Below are 19,862 nucleotides of genomic sequence, written 5' to 3'. Positions count from 1 at the left end.
TTTCAGACAGAGAAGACTGAAGTAATACAGGATAGGATATTATTGCCCATAGGCCAAAAAATGAGTTCAGAGTCAAGCCAAATCAGTGCTTTTCTATGGTGACAACCTAAAATAAAGCACACTTGCACTCAAACTGCAGATCCTAAGGTGAAAACTAATAAACACCTTTGACCTTCAGAGAGATTTCACCCACAGTGTTTTTAATAGGCTCAGATACAGCAATACAGCTTCCATCACAAATAAGTTCACACTTCTGGTCTCTTCAAGCAAAGGGAAAACAAGAACTGACTTGATATTTCCGAGTCAGGAATAACCAGAACATCCTAGTCCTTAAAACCCAGTCCTATCAACAAAAACCTTTCAGGCTTTCCTTACTGTAAGACAGTTAAAAAAACAAACAAACAAAAAAAGAACAACAACAAAAAAAAAAGGTGAGGAAAAAGGTGAGGAAGAGGCAAAGAAGGGCACAAAAACATTAAAAGAAACTCTTTCCAAGTAACATTTAAGATGCTTTGGGGATTTTCACACATGCATAAGGCTGTAAATTGATACGGAGTTCTGACAGAAAGGAAACTATTTCATGTTTCCATTAGTTCACTCTGCTATGGGAGTAGAGGAAGCCAATCCATGCAAAATCTGACTTATATTTTCTAACTTGCTGTTTGCTAAAGAAAGAAAAGAAACACCACACCGACAAAACTCCGAACAAAAAATCCCAGAGAAATTTTTCATTTAAGGTTTATAAGACTATGCATAATATTTACAAATGTGTTTGCAATTAACAAATTCCAGTTATTTATGACGATAAGCTAATAGCAGACATTCAACAGAGAAAAGTATTGATTCCATTGCTTAAATTAATAAATGCAAAATTATTTATCTTTCAGTAGAGGAAACACAATGTTCCACCACTGAAAAATAGAGATAAAAGGCACAATTTATTGTCCATAACAATTATTGACTATAACAAGTGGAAGACTGGATTTAGGGATTCCCCTCAGAACTGCCCTTAATTTGTAAAGCTTAGCAATGGACATCTGCCACTGAAATACGTTGTCTGCACAGATTTATTTTTCAGATAAAGGTTCCTGAGAAAGCTTTGTCTTTTTTCCAGCAATCTCATGAGAGGTATTATAGTGAGCACAGTATTTTTTTCTAATCTCTGCAAAAAACACTCTTCCCCCCAAAGTCAAAAAAATATGAGGACACACTACTCTGCAAGGTATTTGCAAAGACAGAGAAAGTACACATATTGTTGTATTCCTGTCTTTCATACAGAGGTTCACCATATTACTTTGTTTTCAGAAAAAGAGGCTAAAATTTCAATTTAGAACAGAGACTAAAAACTATGATATGTCAATGTTCTTTATAGAAAATGTCCTTAGTATCTATATTGAAAGAAACAAAGCTTAAACTGAAACATACTTGCTTGCCATGTGTGCCTTTCCATCCAGAGCTTGCAAAAAGTCAATCAAAATTCATCTTCATTATTCCCTAGTAATACAATGTCCAAACAAAATCAGGATCCCTTTTCTTGAATATTGAAGTAGAACATTTAGTAACATTATACATAGTTTATCTATCATTAAAAACATTGACAAAAAAATACCAACTGTTGCCTACTAATAACCTTTTCTGGCCAGAAGACAAAGACTCACAGGCTTTAGTTAAGCATCGACAAAGTATGCCCACTTCTACAATTTTGACCTCTGAACTTGGCTGAAAGTGGCATAGTAATAATAATACGAGAGTCTTGGTACTTGCTGGATTTGTATTCCCTGAAATGTGACTGTATGCTTCCCAGGTGAGACAGGCAGCAACATCACTCATCTGGATGTGGCAGTAAGCCACAACAGGGGAGTAGGAGTAGGAATTAAAAACCTGTAATAAACAAACCAACGAGTACGTACTTCACAGCTATCTCCAATGGAAGCTGCGGTTGCTCTCTCTTACTGATTACAGAGGGATCCCCCAATGTTTTAGGGCTATGTACACTATATGATGAACTTTTTACATAAGGCTGCTATCTTCATTTCAAGACACAACAAAAACATGAGAAAACACTGTTAATATTTGGAAATATAGTCTACTGGGGGGGAATAAATTAGATAAAGCACAGTACTTAAACTGGTATTAATGTATTCATATACTACGTAATTGCAGCTTCATACTTGCACAGCATTATTTGAAGTTTTCAAAAGGACGTGACAGCTTATCTGCTGCCTTGTTCTGCAATCAGGGATTTATTTTTCTAGCAGCAGAATTATTTAGCAAAATGCCCCTAGAATCTGATTGTTATTAGATCACAAGGATCTTCCTCCTACCCAAATTACATAGTAATAAAACCCAACCAACAAACCAAAAAATCCCAACAGCAAAAGAGAAGAGGAGAATGCTCTATGCAATTTACTATACATGTTGAGATACTGTTCCAATTCATGTCAGAGCCTCACTAAGAACTAGTGGTGAGGAAAGACCAAGAATCAGAGAAATTGAGGTTAAACTCTCAAGCCAACACTAGCTTCAAATTTGTACTTAAAGGAGTTTTTAAGCAGCCTCGTATTAAACAAAAATGGACTATTTCTCCTCATCTCCTTCAAACTCTAAATTTCAATTGACTATGAGACTAAAGACACTGCCTGGGTATGATTTAATCCTTCATTCTTCTGACTATGTCTCCAGAGTTTTTTACTAAGCACTGCTATGGACTTTTTCAATGAGGCTTGAAATTCCAGGTTCTGCTTGTTCTATGAGGAAAAGTTAAGGAATCTTGACAGTTTTCATCAGATGTTTTCTTCAGTGTTCTTTAATAAATTTTTGCCCTAAGAAGATTATGTCAGTTCTGTTATCTTTAATTAAGGGGCTAATTTTCATGTTTTCTGTGAACAGTGATGGCCTCTTTCAATATGAAGGGCTTTTAAGGTCCTATATTGTACTGTAGCTTTTGAGCTAAAATGCATCTATAGAGAAGTATATATATGAAAGTTCATTAACTCTCTCAGACTCTCAAGAGAGAAATATATTTCTTTAGGGCCTGCTTTACTCCACGATGACTTTTATTTGCTTGCTTCTGTCCCCATTTCTTGCCCAGAACTGTCTAGGTGAGCAGTATCTTTAAAAATTTATTTTAAACAAAATCATAATGATGAAACCATCAGCTTCCCCTAAAAAATTGGAAATAAAAAGAATCAGGTACATAACACATACAAATCCTATGCCACACTTATCCAGATGCTCATATATTCACTACTTAGAAACAGAGATTCAGATAAAGGACCTGAAATGAGTTCACTCATCAAGCAATATCAAAGAACACAAGACTGTAATGCTGAATTCTATCAAGAGTGTGAAATGTACTGCCTTTCACGTGAGCATCGGAAGAGATTATTCAGTCTTAATTTCCCTCATTTTCAATAGCTAGATTACTACCTAAAATCAGATAATCCTATGACTGGCTTCATCTTGGTCACCAAAAGGAATACTGATCTTGCATGAATCTTGTGGAATTTCAAGGCTAGGGTGATTCTACAATTTTTAGATCATGTTGAGAAGAATAAAAAATAAAATTCAACCATCCTTTATTCTCCTTCATGTTGTAATATGGACTGTTTGAAGAAACTTAACATTTTAATGTAAACTTGATATAGGAGACATGGTCATAGAGAACACTAAGACAAAGTAATTTTGAGCATAAATGTGTTTAAATATAAAAAACTCCTGCATTCAGTACTGTTGTCCCTTTCTCTCCTGCAAATAAATTGAACTCTGCATAAACAGTAATAAATATGATGCTACTACAGTTATATATTAAAGACTTATCTCCTTCTTTTACACTTTCTATAGAAATTTGAATTCATTTAAGTAAAAAAAATAAATCACAATCTCAATTGAAAGAGGCAGGAGGGATTTTAAAAACAAATTACATGTTTTTTTGCCAATAAGCAAACGTTCTGAGAGTGAACTGGTATTAGTAGGTACAGATGGTGAAACAGAAGCAGCAACACTCAAGTTCTCTGTAGTAACAATATGGAGACTCATTCATTTTAGGATTTTTCTGCCTATATTAAAGAGTTGGGTCTTCTTACTTGCAATTAGCATTAGTATAGATTTGCATATGAAGTCTGCTATGACTTATGTTTTTCTACAAAAACAGAATAAAAATATTTACAAAGAAAATAGAAGAGACTGCAGATTTTGTAGTAAGAGTTGTTTTTGTTCCTTTTTTCCCCCTTGTGGGCAGGTCTAACTCAGGTTTCCATTTTATGTTCTTGTTTCTCTCTGCCAATTTTAAACTCTTGTAGTGATCTGTAATAAACAACATTCTGGCACAGTTTTATTTTCAGTCAAATCCCTCTAGGTAAGAGAGTGATATTACATGAAATGTGTATCCCATCCTGCAGCTTTCTGTAATCCACTCAGACCAAATGGGGATGAGGAATACTTACGTCCCACAAATTAAAATGAGACCTTTTGGTCAAATTTGAACTTCGATGTAGGTATTTGAAAATGTTACTCATAATCCTACTTTATTCTCCCGAGTCTAGCTAATAAAAACTTCAAACTTCTCCCATTTACCACTGCTCCAGTTCTTGCCTCCAAATCCATTTTGCTTAAAATAGAATATTGTCAACCTTATAACAAAACATAAAAATTGAACTAGATGCTGGGTACTTTGTTGAAAATTTTCTGACAGAAAAAGTAGGACTGACAAGTTGCATTTACTATCTCCAACTCAAAGAGGACAAGAATAATGCAGACACTTGTTTGTCTCTGAATGGCTATAGCTGGCTGAGTGACACTTCCACAGAAAATGGTTTGTACAGATCCAAAGAGCTCCCCCCGCCCCCCCCAAGAAAAAAACCACAACCCTGAAGGCATACAACCATAACAAGAGGGAAGGGAAAAATTATTCAAAGCAAATTCTTAAAAACACTTCATACTGAAGAAAAATATCTAGCACACAGTTTCTAAAGGTTACACAAATAAAAGTAAAAAAACAACTGATGTGCTTCAGAATATAAATACGCTGCTCATATTTTTCATGGCATTATTTATATATATCATGGAAATCTTTTACACGCTTTGGTATTAAAAAGGTTTGAAGACCCTATCTTTGTTTTAGATAGAAATATGGGGCCCAAGTAATTTTGAATGTTCAACATCAAACATGATTATTTGGGAAACAGAAGCAACATCTGCCCCTCTCTTTTACAATTACTACAAAAAAACCCCAAAGCTTGTGTCTTTTTTTAGCCCGCACCCAGGGCTAAACAGTAACAGTTTTTCTCTCACCCAATGTGCCTTTCCCAACTGAGGAAGGAAATTGGGAGACTCGTGGGTTAAAATCAAACAGATGTAATAAAATAAAGAAACCAATATAAATGTTAACGCAAAACACACAAAAGTATACTTAGCTACAGGTTGCAGCAGGTTATCCAGGAACAGCAATCATCAGCAAGGAGGAAAAAAGAGAGGCCAAAAGAGAGGAGAGCAAAAACAGCCCCCCCTCTCCACAGCAAGCCCTCCCTTTTATAATGAACTTGATTGTTAATGATATAGAATACACCTGTGGGCCAGCCTGGGTCAGCTGCCCTGGATTTAACTGCTAATGGCCCTGATCACCATGGCTGGCCACAAACTGAAACAAAATCCCAATGAAACCAGGACAGCTTGTTAACACAGTATTAGAGTTGGTTATGTACGATACCTTCTCGAAGTCAACACTAAATAGCAAACACTAGTGAGGAAAGAATAAATTTTAGGTTACCTACACATTTTACAGATGACAGAAAACTGCATGACGAGCCTTTTGCTAACTCCAAATGATGAAGCATTCTAGAAATAACATGTCAACCTTCTTCATCTTACAGTGAAAATTCTTAATTAAATCTTCAGCAATTCACAGATATCTGCATTGACACTAGTTCATAAGTGCTGTTTTATGCTATAACAGGAGTATGAAGCCATAATTAGGATTTCCTGTTATATTATGGAAGAGTTCAATAAGTTGTGAAGATTGTATTCACACAAAGTGTAGTCAGAAGGGTACTTTCCTATTGTCCTTATAAAGTCTGTTATTATCAGTGGAACTACTCTGTGTTTGAGGAAACAGATTAGAGATTTCCCGATTATCTGGCACATTCTTCCTCTTTCAGGATTGTGTTCACTGTATCTTACTGCATTTTAAATCATATTTTAAATATGAGAAAAATAGGATGGTTCTTGCTTTTTGTGGTAGGTACCTAATTTTCCCTGAGATAAGAGAGCTTGGTTTCTGGCATAATAAACCATAAGACTTCTCTAAATTAATTCCTTCTTCAAAGTCAGTAACCATTGGAAACTAGAGAAAACTGTTTAGAAAAGCATCTGAACTTGAGTGAGGAACATCCAACAATATAAAAATTAATTACTCTCATTTTTAATCTGTATGTTTTACCTCTAACCTGTCGTTGTCAAACTTCATCCTTTAGTTTTTAAGTACTGTTATACCCTTAGCTGACAGACTGTAGAGCTTTTTATTCAATTTATATGCTCTGATCAAATCACATCTCTGCTAATATAGACAAAATGACCATTTTGTATCATGTGTTATAGGACAGGAGGATTTTCAAACCTGAAGACTGGGTGGAACCTTTACATATCAGTCCGTCCTTTCTTTTATTTCCTTTTCCTTAACATAATATATTATGATTTATAATGATACAGAATTGTGTCTACTAAAAATGCTCCACTGATAATGGTTATTTCCATTAAGTCAAACTCCATAGCTCACAGGGAGCTTGGATAGTCAAGTAATACACGATCAAGTTCTTAGGGAGACAAGGCATTAACTGATCTCTACACTAAGTCATTCAATTATATCTTATAGGTCTAACTGCATCTTTCCCTCCTCCTCTCTTCTTAAACGATTATATTCCTACAGTAAATTCCTGCTAACCCAAAAGTGAGGAACACATAAACTGCTTTAAAAAAAATGAACAAAACAAACTACAACAATTTTACCTGCAACAACTGGAGATTTTCTGTCATCCAAAAGTTGAATAGCAGTACTGGCTGTCACTACATTGCTTTTGTTTGTGGTTTCTGCAGGGTGTATTAAGAAAAAAAAAATCAAATTGAAATACCATATTGCAGAATGATGAAACTGAGTTTTTTTCCCCTGGTTTGGAATAACTGTCCATGTGGATTAAGTGCACAGAAATAAGACAGCCAACATCACGTCCTGTGTATGCACAGAACATATAGACATTGCCATTTCAAAATTCCCCAGCATCCCAACAATAAGCTTAAAACACTGAAATGAGTAATCAGTTTTTGCCTTCTCTGCTAAAAGTGTCAACAAAGGTGACAACTGGTAGGGCTTCTCATTAATGTGGACACTTGCTTGTTGGACTTGTCTTGCTTAAAATACTAGGCTGTAAGGTCAACCTGTCCAAATATTAAATGTAAACTGTTACACTACATATCTTGGGGTTTCACCTGGGGCCCTGTAAAAGATGCACCTGGTCAAAGGACCAGTAAATTAGCTGCAAATTTCAATGCATATTTTAGATTAACATTTGAGATTAGTTACGGAACCCACTGGTACTGACACACTTGGAATCCTTTCAGCATCATATATGGCTCAGCATTTAGAGAATGACAAAATTATAGACCTGTACTAAATGGGATTGAATAGACAAAGCTCCCAGGTATTTGCTCAGCAGCTCTTCTGTACCAGAGTGGAAAATGGTCAGCATTAAAAATGTTCTCCTTATCTTCAGCTGTCAGGAAATCTCTTGAGAAAGGAGAGAAAAAGAAAATACTTGTTGTTTGTTGCAGGGCACACAATAGTTTCTAGCTTTGAAAGACAAGAAAAAACAAAATGCAATCTTTTGGGAAAGAAAATGGTTTTGGACAATTTTTCTAATACAAGTTGTTCAACAAAAGGGTTAACTTTAGCCCCTAATAATTATTTGTGACACACTTGCAATTGCTTTTGTTGTGAAGGATGGAAAAAGTACTAAAAAAAAAATAGTGGCTCTAAGTACCACTAAAAACATTTGTACTGATGTGTACAAATAAAAATGCTTAGTCTAAAAAGCCTTTTTTCTCAGCACAATGCAAGAACTGTGAACTGTACAAAGTAGAAAAGGCACTGCAGATTCAGTAGTTTGTTGCCACTGGCATTCACTCCTAAGTAATGAAAAAAAATTAATTTAACAGTCTACTTTCCAAATAATATGTAAGGGGTGGCAGTGGACAACTACATACTTCATTCTTCAATAATCTCAGGGAATGTTGACAGAGGAAAGTTTGTGTCAGTGAAAAGAGCAAGTATGGTCTCCACACTATTGTTCTGGTTTGCTGTCTGACAGTAACAAATTGCAGCGCTATTGATCTCACCTGTCAGGCTACTCACCCTACAATAATATTTTGTGGTCAGATAAGCACCATATAATTTTATATTCAATAAACTTAGTTTCTCATAAACATGAAGTGCAGATTTTCTTTTACATTCATAATGCATACAGATTTGCCTGACACTAGCTGTTTCCTGAAAAAGTCATTAATTATGGGACCTTATTTTATAGCTCTCCATTTTAAGACACCTGTACCTGCACTAGATTATATCTTCTCCAAGCAGAATAGGAAACTTTGAATGATGAGATCTCCTGATTACTCTTTCACCCAGTCTACTTCTGTCACTTGGCTTTATTTCAACACCAAAAGTTTTCCACAACAATGATGCAAAATCCCTTAAAAAAGCCTACAGGTATTTGTTTTCAGATGGGATAGTAAAAAAAAAAAAAAGCATCATCTGCAGATGTAGCATATTCATAATTCTGCTCTGAAGAATAAAGATGTGAGGCTAACTCCAGGGGAGCAGGGGAAAGTAAACGTATGGGCTACAGGTGTAAAGTAGCTCACTGTTCCAAATGTTCCAGCTGAAGAAAGAATCTAAGGGATCCTATAAAATCTTTCTAATTTGTTCTGTGTATTTCAGTGTGCCAGTATAAAACCACGGAAGAAATAGTAGGTGGGCTTCCTAAAAATAAACTTTTTTTTTTTTCCTTTTCTCATATGGCTGCCAAGCATAGCTTTGTTACTTACTGATTAGTAAGCTGTTCCGGACCCACAAACAGGTTGATACGAGATAGTCCAGTCCGTGTTCCAAGGAAGGCAACTTCCACTCCCTTGTCAGAGTTTCTGAAACAGAGCAGAACACAAGCAAAGATAATGTTTCCAGACAGTAAACAGATAAAGCTATATTACTGGTCTCAGAAAGTACAAGTGTTCACATTTTTGAGAAAGATTATTTTAAGTATAGTTCCCTTGCTTATTTATTTTTTAAATGCTATTTTTTAAGTAAAAGTCATGTGGGTTTTGGAAAACATACAATGTAGAAATGCTGTTTAGACCAAGAGTCACTAAAAATCAAAGACAGTAAATTTGGTAGGATTTTTGGGGAGAGATTATATGGAAGCCATAAAATAAAAAGGTGTGGCATAGCTGTATACCAACTATTTAATGACCACCGGCACCCAGTAATTCAAGATGGGTGGGAATTTCAGATCTTGCTCCCAGTCCATTCAACACTTCTGTGGTACATCTATGCTTCAAGTTATAGGTGTGACTGTTGCTCAAGCAAGAAAAACTAAGCTAGATTTAAAATAGCTAGCTCAGATCCAAACACATCTGCCCATCAGGATAGGCTTTAGCCTCTAGACGTTAGGAAAAATATGTGGCAGGTAGTCCAGTCTGAACTCTGTTGCTGCAGTGTTATCAGTACACCAGGCTAGCTACTTTAAAGCTAGTTCTTGTATGGCTACAAGAACTTCAGTCATACTACCACAAAACCAGGGACCACAGTCTTAGCCATCTTGTTGTAAATGGCTTGTCTCATTAGCGTAAGTCAGGATATGAAAAGGGATCAAAACTCTCTCACTGGCATGTCTCCGCAGCTGTCTTCCTTGTGTTTACTGGATCTGTTATTCCACTGTGTAGGAGGATTCCAAGAAACCTTATGCCCCTATATAAATTCATCAATGTCCACAGTATATTAGCATGATACAATTTCTTATCTTTATCTTCTAAGAGGAGACTGGATAATCGTTATTTTGATGAATCAGATCTTATCACATTTATTTTACTCATTCAGTATGAGTATGTACTTTATAGCAATATATTTTTCATTCAACTTTTAAAAAATGGTTCAAATGTAGCAAAATCTAATCAGGATAATCTCCAGAACTGCCCTTCAATCACAGTATTTCATGTGAACTGCTAATCTTAACACCTGTTTTCTCTAATATATATAACATCTTGTTACTTAACACCTTAGTACATCGTAACATAAATGAATTAAGTAAAACACAAACTAAAAAGGACCAGATAATCTCCTGATTAACAGGAACCTAGATCTCAATTAGTTCTGGGAAACAAATAAAACAAAAAACAAACAAATAGGAAAAAAAAAGGATTAAATAAATTATTTATTTTACTGGTGTAAGTTTTTCTATATATAATTTGTTCTGAGAAAAATTACCAATTCCATCAAGAATTTTGGTAAATTTTGCATTAAATTTCTCAAGTACTCTAAACCATTTGTTAGCAATACTGAGAACTGTGAGTTGTAGTTAGAACACAATTACATTAGTTATACTGTGAAAATTAGGTAACCTTACAACTAATCATCATGATGTACACTGCAACATAAACACTTAACACTGAACTCAAAATTGGTGGTATTTAGGATCAAATGATTAACATTATATTTTCAAGCATATCAAGATTTGTTAGGTATTCCACCAGTTCACCAACGTAACTATTAAAAATTCACCCATGACTGACACAAAGCTCACTTACTCTGATTTATTTAACGCCAGACTGGTCCAATAAGCTTCAATTGGTGCACTCACGACCGCATCAAACAGAACTTCCTGGATCAATTCCTTATCACCTATTACAATACATTAAAATCAGTAAACATATATGCATACAGATATAATTTTTTTTTATTACTAACCAATAATTTTTTTACACTGTATTTTATCTGTGATATGCATTCAAACTTTTTGCACTATTAAGGATTTACTATGTAACATTACATGGTATTTTACTACAATGCAGTTTTTCATATATGATTTAATTGCATTAACGGTTTCAGATTAAAAAACAAAAAATTATTCTCCACTTTATGTAACACATTCATGTACATACTATCTAATGCTCTCATTTGCACATGACAAAGTTAAAACTATGAGGTCTACTAACAGGCACAAAAGGTCTATATTTCTGCAAATAGACAAAATATACACTTATCCATCTGATTTTTTTTTTTCTGCTTTGCAGTTCAGAAATGTTAACTGAATATACATTCTCCCTAAAGTACTCATGAAATATCTGGCATATTCTTTAGAGGTGTGATCCAAGGATTGATTCAGACCAATCCTGTTTAACTTACAAAACCAGATGGAGAGATAATATTGCATAGTATAGCTACACCATCTGAATAGAAACTTGAATGTCTGGATCACGCATATTGTTTACCCTAAAAGACAGAAATTTGTATTGTCAATATCTTTATTGATACCCTGGAAAAAGCTCAAAACCAAATGAAATTCCAAAGTGACATCAGACAAGGAATCCAATCTCAATTTATCACTAGTTAAACTAAGTAGCTTTGCATTTTGTAGAAGGTTCAGTACAACAGTTTTTAGCTGGGGCAAAGCCTAATACATGCACATCTAACAAAATACTTGCATTGGAGCAATGGCTCTTTTCCTGTGAGGTAGCGTTTAATTGCTTCTAACTGAGTCATTTGACGGTGTTCAGGATGTAAGTCAGTGTTGCAATAGGACCTGTGAACACGTTGTCAAAACATTAAAATGTTAATATGTCTAAGCATGATCTCTCTTTGTCTTTGAACGTAAAGAATTGGGCTCAGCAAGCACAAACAATACGAAACCAAGAAGGGTAACAGACACCAATTTCATGCTTTGTTTAAGGCTTACCATTCATCTGCTAAAGATACATCAGGGTGTTCTAAATCATGTAAACCTGTAACAGGAATAATAATGGGTTATTTAGGGAGCAGTCTGTGTAACAGATGGTTATTTACATACAGTCCATAACATAAACCCTTCCTTCTTGGAAAGTGCATTATTACCACAATGTAATAAATCACAGTAAACTATGTTCAAATACACGTTAGGGTCTAACAAACAGGCAAAAGCCAACTAAATCAGATCTAAAAGTGAAAAGGTAAGAAAAACTTTTTTGTGCTGATATGTTTAACTTATACAAATCACTCACATGATATATTTGAAGTTTAGAAGAAAACTTGAGCAAAGAGAAATACACAATGGTAAAAGACTCCTATTCATACTCCCTTGTTCTATTTGGCTAGTGGAGTTCTTTATGCTAAAATACATACTTCCCATTTAATAACAGTTGCTCTCTTTTTCTTAGAAAAAAAAAAATCTTTAAAAAGAACAATTCCCTCAAAATGTAAGCACACAGCCCATGAACACTAATGGCAATTTACAGGATCGTTCAGAATAGGTTTATTGTACTAACAGGTCACACAAATGCCTGTAAATAAGAACTATATCATTAGTTATATAACACAATAAAAATGTACTTTGGCAATTTTAAAAACTCTTAAAACACTTATCAATAGACAATAAGCAAACGGGGTTCAGAAGGCAGGGTCTGTGTTTAAACCCCCTGAGTACATAATAAACAATGACAGAACTACAGTGATTAAGAAAAGCAGGGAAGTCAAAACTAGAACTATAATTATAGTCCTTGGGGAGGACAGTGAGGTATCAGCGACAGAGAATCAGTGAAGGTAAGTGTGTGAGAAAAGGAACAGTTAGTGATGGCTGTGTTAATGTTTCTGGTGATGCATCTGGGAGGAAATATCAGACAGCCTGGCTGGGATGTATACCTGGATTAAAGAAAATAGGTGAGAGGTATGTTGGGAACAGTTTGGAGAGTAAGCAGTTCCAAGTCTCCTGCTGTGCTCTCTTTCTATCTAGACATGTATTTGCTGTGCAAATGACTCAAACTTTAAAGCATTTCTTTTTACATCTCTCCTGGGTACAGGAACGTAACTCATGTCCCAAAATATAGCCGAGGAGCAAAGACCTGAAGAAATTAACTATCTTGTTTAACATCACTGACAAAACAAGAAGCAGAATTGAAAATGGAGACTTAAGCATAAAATCAGAAAGCATTCCTCTATTGAAACATTTTTTGCACAGCAACTGCTAAAACTTCTCAACCCTCTCTTCACTCTTCTGAAATGCCTCTGCTCTTCCTTCATCTTCAGGAACCTTTGCTTTTGATCTTGTTGCCAAACTACTTAATCACCACTCACAGTTGACTCCTTCACTCATTTTAATTGTGGACTTATCAAAAAGTAAAATCAGAAAGAACGAACAGTTCTTTCTGTGGTTACTTCTACTGTTGTTATAAAAATGCATAATGCAAATCTTTGTAGACAATGCCCGAAGTAGTTATAGCTCTGAAAGATTTCATAATGTATAGTCTGTGAACAAAAAAGCCATAGCCATTACAGTGCTCTCAGTTGTTACTTCATTCAGAAAACAACACAAATAATTAACGTTGGACACCGAGTGATTTTCTGGAACATTGAGAGACGAGGACGGAAGATGATCTGCATCTAAAGAAGATTCAGAAACATTCTGACTATGCTTAATATAAATGAGGGAAGAAATCCCATGAAGTAAAAGATCTTCAAAGAAAAAAAAATATCTAATTAGCTTATGGAATCTGTAGACAAACATACAAGCTTTAGGTCTACCAAATCCACAAAAAAAACTAGAGTGTAAGCAACATGAGAAGGTAGGTATCTTACCTTCTTCTACAGTTACATTCCCTCTGAAGAAATATTTTCCATGTCCTCTAGAGAGAGCCACACCTAAACTGTGCAGAGAAATAAAGCAGACCTTGAAATCTGTGAGACAAACAATAACAGACATTCAGAGCTATTTTCATTTCTAACATTTCCAGCTAGCATACTCTGATTAACTTTAAAACTGTTTGTTTCCAAACCCGCACTGATCATATTTATTGTTCAAGTAGCTGCTTCAATGCTGTTTCACTTCTGATGTGCCTGCAACAATCGCCTGTGTTTATGTGTGCTTAGAGGTGCAGTAAACCATGATTCTCTGGCAAACGAATAAACAAGCCCCTCTAAGCTCACTGCTGTTCACCCAGCATGAGATTTCTTCAGCTGAGCCTTGAACATGCCCATGGCCTTACAATGAAGGAGACAATTTTTTGTAAATCAGACTAAGCTGTTGAAAAACTACATAAGTGTGGGAATCGATGGAGCTACTGAGAGGAAAATAATTTCATATGTGACAACAGCATCATGACTCCTCTTGGAATAATTTTTCTGTGATTCATATTTTTAGCTGGTTTAACATTTTTGCATTGACTTCAGCCTCATAAACTCTCAACAGTTACGTATCCAGTTTTGGTTTGGTTTTTAGTCTACCATTTAAACTATTCAAGTTTAATGAACTAGTTGGGAGATCCCATGCTTCTTCCTATTGAATAGATACACAGAATACCTTCTGGCATTCATTCATTCATTCATTCAAGGAGATTGTATTAGGCTAGGAACCTGCCAGGAATCAGTAAGACTGAAAATGCATGGACTGATACTTTAAGCACATATAGAGGCACCAAATCCAAGAGCACACATGCTGCAATCAACAGCTCAATCTGGGAACGGGCTGAAGAGTAAATGTCTTTGACACTTCAGTGTATATTTTAATAAATGTTGCCCCTGCTGTCTTCCTGAGTCTATACTCCTACCCATCAAAACTAGATACAGACCATGCTGAAAAAGGCAGGACAGTTTTTCTACTATATTTCTGTCCTAAGAATCAGAACTCTCACTGCATGCATATATGTAGCCCCATATCTGTTTACTGAATAGGGTAAGAATGACAGTGCCAGAGGAAAAAAAACCCAAACCAAACCCCAAATAAAACAGCAACAAAAAAACACAAAATAAAAATAATAATAAAAAAGAGAAAAACAAAAAACCCACTGAGTTTTACCACCCATGTATGAATTTTAACAAGAATAAAGACATGCATTAGATATCAGAGAAATGTGCCTATGTTTTCTCTATGTGGAAATGTAGCTCAAGTTCTGTGAAATGGATCAATCAAAGAAAATTTCAGTTGAGTATTGCTACTATCAGCCTCCTGCTTTAAGCATAAGGTACAGTTAGCATTCTTTTATTAATGGATTATTTCTAATTCTAATATGAGCATTTTTATAGTGACTTCCTGTCTTTGTTCTCTTTTTTTTTTTTCCTCTTAAGATGCATGCCAAAATAACATGGCTGACTTACTCAGTTTTAGTTATACAAATACACTGAAGGTAATTCAGAGAAACAAAATATCCAAACCTCAAATTGGAAGTGAAATACTATCTCATTTTACATTACATTTTTGTTGTGGAAAAAAATCAAAATGGGGCTCAATATGTAGTTACTTAAACAGATTATAGTATTTATAGCTCTCCAAGTACTTGCGAAAGCCTTTCATTCAACATAAACTTCAACTGAATATTTTTTTAATGAAACGTAAGCCATGACAAACACTGTGAGTTTGCCTGTGTGAGCTTGCACAAACTTTCCATCCCTGGTAAAGCTGAAAGAAGTGCTAGTAGGTGCCTTTTCCTTGCTATTTTCAGCATTGTCCAGTGATATTTCATTGTCAGCTTTTGCTGATGAGCTTTTAATGAGTTCACAAGTTCTGTACAAATGCAAACCCAATGAGTCTGATGAAATGTCCATTTATTATGGTCAGCTCTACCTGAATGGAGTACCCTTGATGTCTGTATAATAGTAGTCATTTGTCATCACCAATACCCGCTTCTAGATTCAGAACAAGAAAGGCAGAAGGGGAGGGGGAAGAAGTTAGTTTGCTATAAGAAATGTATAAAAGATCAAGTGGTTAGTCACTGATAAAATCATAAGCAATGTTTATATTCAGTGAGTGAAAAAAAATATACTGCAGTGAATCATATTTATGGCAATCTTAATTGTTAAAAAAAATTAACTGCTTGCTTTATACTTAGTTGCAATACTATTTTATACATTGTACCCCTTTGTCCACTGTCTTCTTCACTTCCATGGAGAATTTCCCTGTTTTCCGATTCACCATTGCGTTTCGGAGCTGAAATGAAGTAAATGTGTGTCAATTCCTTTATTTGCATTTTCTGTAATTCTCTCAACTTTGACCTCCCTGGTACACTCATTTGGCCTCAAAAGTACTTAATTTTCTTCATTTCTTCCTTTTCAGTAGTTCTACTACCCAATGAACAACGCCCTTACAGATTTTATTATTGATTGTATAGGCCAAGACTCCTGCCGCACAACTTCAGGCAAGTTGCTGAGGTACATAAGATAGGAGCTCTCAGCATCATTCACAGTAAAATAGCTCTCTGTGTAGCAATCTGTATCTTACGTGGGATAAACAGTGTAATTGAATACTATTCTGCAGTTACTGCATAGGAAGATAAGGACTAGGTTCCCAGCTGGATTTAGCTGAAGTTAGACCAGGGCTCAGGGTTTAAATATATCAACAATTATACATATAATAACAAAGCAAAAAAGAGAAAACTCCACTTACGCTACACTATTCGTTCTGCTACTGCTTGATACACTACATTGGGCTGCATCCTAAACTAGCACCAGAAACTGCATCCTAACTGCAGCAAAAATTAGAACTAGCAAAAGAACGACAGCCCGTTTGATCAGTAACCTGTTTCAATGTGAACACACAGCTGCAGTGCTCTGTTGATTCCCCCTGTTGTCCATTGGTGTCCAGGTGCCCCTTGCAAGGTAATAAATTTTATCTCTGTAATGGAAGCCCTAGGTCAGTCACAGCTTTAAGAACTGGCCTGGACCTCTCCCCTTTCAAAGTCATGCAAAAGACTTTTTAAGTCCCCTTCAAAAACAGGTTTCATTACTATATAAACGAAAAAAATCATAGCAGCTAGGGAAAACAAAATAAATGAAAAAGGGTTCATACACAATGATTTACCTGCTGCTCTGCAAGTTAATCTGTTACTTTTAGATTACCACAAACACTGTTTTTCAGTAACTTTATTCTAGCCTCTACATGAGCTGCAGGCTCCCAAATCTGTGCTGCAAAGTCCCTTACTGATCACCTCTAAGACGTCTTCCCTTAGCACACCTATTTTCTCCCTAGAAAATAAGAGCCTTCCTCCCAGAAGACCCCAGCTGACACAGCCTCTCTCTTAGATGAATGCACCATGATGATGAAAAGAAGAGTAAAAAAACCCAATAACTGTCCCCCAGCTCTATAAGCCAAAACAACCTGCAGTGTCCCTATCAACGAGTACGCGCTACCCTGAGACAGCTGGTCTGAGAGCAGGGTCTCTGGGCTGAAACTGAAGAATGACAAGACACAGTTTTTGAGAAATCCTCAGCCTTAGTGTTTTGAATTTGTCTATTGCTCAGTTCAGGACTTTATGGAAGAAATAAGAAAGTTGATGTTTAGCAGTTATACCACCCATATATGGAAGTAATTCATCTGAACACTCTTAAATTTACGAATGGAAGAAGCAACTTCTTTTGCTTATATTTTTAATCAATGGCACAGATGCAGAAAGTTTAAGGTGGTTGTTTCAGGATATCTTCAATTACAAAATGAAATTGCTATACTTGTGGGATTTTTTGTGGTAAGAAGCACCTATAAATCTTTTGCAGATGTAATTTTCATTACAATAGGAAAATTCCACTATCACTAGTCAATTCACACTTCCTCTTCACAGATATTCAAAATGCAGAACAATATTGACAAAATGAATGTCTTTATGTCTCTTCTATTGCTTATCTGTCTGAATACAATTTTGGACATCCTGTTCTTGCTGAATAAATATCTCCTGTTCTCCAGTACCTCATGCCAGATTGGGCAATTCAGTCAGATTGTAATGAAAAATTGTGAAGATAGTTGTATCAATACACTCTGCAGGCTTTTTGAGTTAGTACAGAGTGAAAAGAGAATGACCAAATTTGCCAGTGAAATACCTAGTTTTATTCTCATGAACAAGTTGAGCATGGCAGACCTATCAAAAACTGCAAACTTTGCAGCTCTTTAAATTTATTTCTGGGGCATCTAGATTTGAATTAACAGTCTTACTCTTCTGTCAGTGAGTGTAAAAGAATAATTTTTAGCTGGAGGCATGTATAAAATAAAGCATATATTTTACTGTAGATTTTTTTAACAATACATAATAGGCAATTCTGGAAATATTTTCCCATTTTAAGTTTTGTGGTTTTGGACTTGGAGAGCTGGTTTTAATTAACCATCTACTTTCTAACATTTACAGAACAGTTTCATTTATCTTTAACATGGTTTTCATTTTTCTCCTATTGGTGCCTGCAGTTGACTAAGACCCATTCCTCCCACAAGCCTGAGGCAAGTCATAGATTTACTAAAAGGGCCTCCAAACTCTCAGTATTGTTTAAGATCAAGTCTGCATGTGGGATTTAGAGTTTTACTTTTCTTTTTTTTTTTTTTTTTTTTGCTTGCTGTGATTACATTTCTTGGCTTTGTAATCTGGTTTCTCAGCTCTTCTGCAGTTTCATCTCCCTCCTCAAATGTATAAAATAAGTACTGCCTCAGTTGGCTTCAAGCCTCAAAACATTCATTCATGGTCTTTTTTATTTGGAAAAAAATATTTCATTCAGCTAGAAATTATAATAAAACAATTTTAAGAAATGGGTTAATGAGAAAAAGGTTTCTGTCCAGATTGAAACTTCTTGTCTTTGGTACTGCGTATTCCCAAACTTTGCTGGAAGACACTATTAGTTTAATAAGCTGATGCTAAGATTTCTATTTCTAGTAAAATGCAGTAACAGCAAGGTAGAAGGTACTGTTAACCTGGAAAATGAACTGATGAATATATATTTACACCAACTCTACTTCATGGTGAAAAAAATTCTAACCTTACTTCTGCCACCTTTTCCTTATTGGATAACTAGAGAAAACCTATTTCTTCACCTCTTCACAGTAATACACATTATTGCTCCTTCAACTAAATATCTTCCAATCAGTTGCTAACAACTTAGTTTCACTGCTACGGTATGAGATCATTCTATATTCTTGGAAAACTACATAACCATTAAATTAATGTGGTAAAAAGTAAGAAAATGTCTTAATCAGCTTCCACATAAGTGTTTCATGGGAGAAAACTATACCAGTAGTAGTCTATGTTATTAAAAGCAGCTTTATGAATACATTAATGCTTTCCTTTTACAGTTGAATAAACAATGCTTTACTACCCAAGCTTGGAAAAAATCAAGAATATCAAATCCAAGGCCTTGGGTGAAGCAGAGCCACATGTAGCTCTCAAGCCAATAAGTTACTGCACAACATTTTAAGTCTCGTACACAATATTTACCATTTTAAACTCAAAATTAACAATATTAAGGAATAGCCTACTACTAAAGATCAACAAAAATAACACACTTTTTGGACACTCATTTGGATCCTCACATCAGAAAAGTTGCATAAAAAGATGGATTTCATTACAACAATCTACAGAACATCCTTCAAATTCCATTCTCATTCTAGCTCTAATGCTAATAATGCTAATGATTTCATTTCATATCTCCTCTTTTATTCTTCTGTTAGTATTTCTGACCATCAGCCTTTCTGAATGTCTTAGTAACATAGCATAGTATAAATGACTTACATATGATTTCATACAAACACAAAAAACTAGTAATGATATACCAGGCGTACTTTTAAAAATAGCTGTAAAAATATTATTTGATTGACTCTGCATTTTTTCCT

The 19,862-nt window shown here is 35.2% G+C and overlaps 1 protein-coding gene across 1 annotated transcript in view; it reads right to left on the bottom strand.

The window, feature by feature from the left end:
* CACNA2D3 (calcium voltage-gated channel auxiliary subunit alpha2delta 3) overlaps positions 1 to 19,862 on the bottom strand; it is a 460,953-nt gene that overhangs the window by 79,958 nt on the left and 361,133 nt on the right. Inside the window, exons 19-27 of the mRNA XM_068408846.1 lie at positions 16,140 to 16,211; positions 15,849 to 15,910; positions 13,868 to 13,935; positions 11,997 to 12,042; positions 11,746 to 11,843; positions 10,849 to 10,942; positions 9,094 to 9,189; positions 7,656 to 7,777; positions 7,003 to 7,083 (exon numbers count right to left, since the gene is read on the bottom strand). Of these exons, the coding sequence (XP_068264947.1) occupies positions 7,003 to 7,083; positions 7,656 to 7,777; positions 9,094 to 9,189; positions 10,849 to 10,942; positions 11,746 to 11,843; positions 11,997 to 12,042; positions 13,868 to 13,935; positions 15,849 to 15,910; positions 16,140 to 16,211 (739 nt within the window). The remainder of the gene's footprint in view (positions 1 to 7,002; positions 7,084 to 7,655; positions 7,778 to 9,093; positions 9,190 to 10,848; positions 10,943 to 11,745; positions 11,844 to 11,996; positions 12,043 to 13,867; positions 13,936 to 15,848; positions 15,911 to 16,139; positions 16,212 to 19,862) is intronic.

Source organism: Nyctibius grandis, chromosome 10, assembly GCF_013368605.1.
Source record: "Nyctibius grandis isolate bNycGra1 chromosome 10, bNycGra1.pri, whole genome shotgun sequence".
NCBI lineage: Eukaryota > Metazoa > Chordata > Aves > Nyctibiiformes > Nyctibiidae > Nyctibius > Nyctibius grandis.
This window is presented reverse-complemented; position numbering and strand designations above follow the sequence as displayed.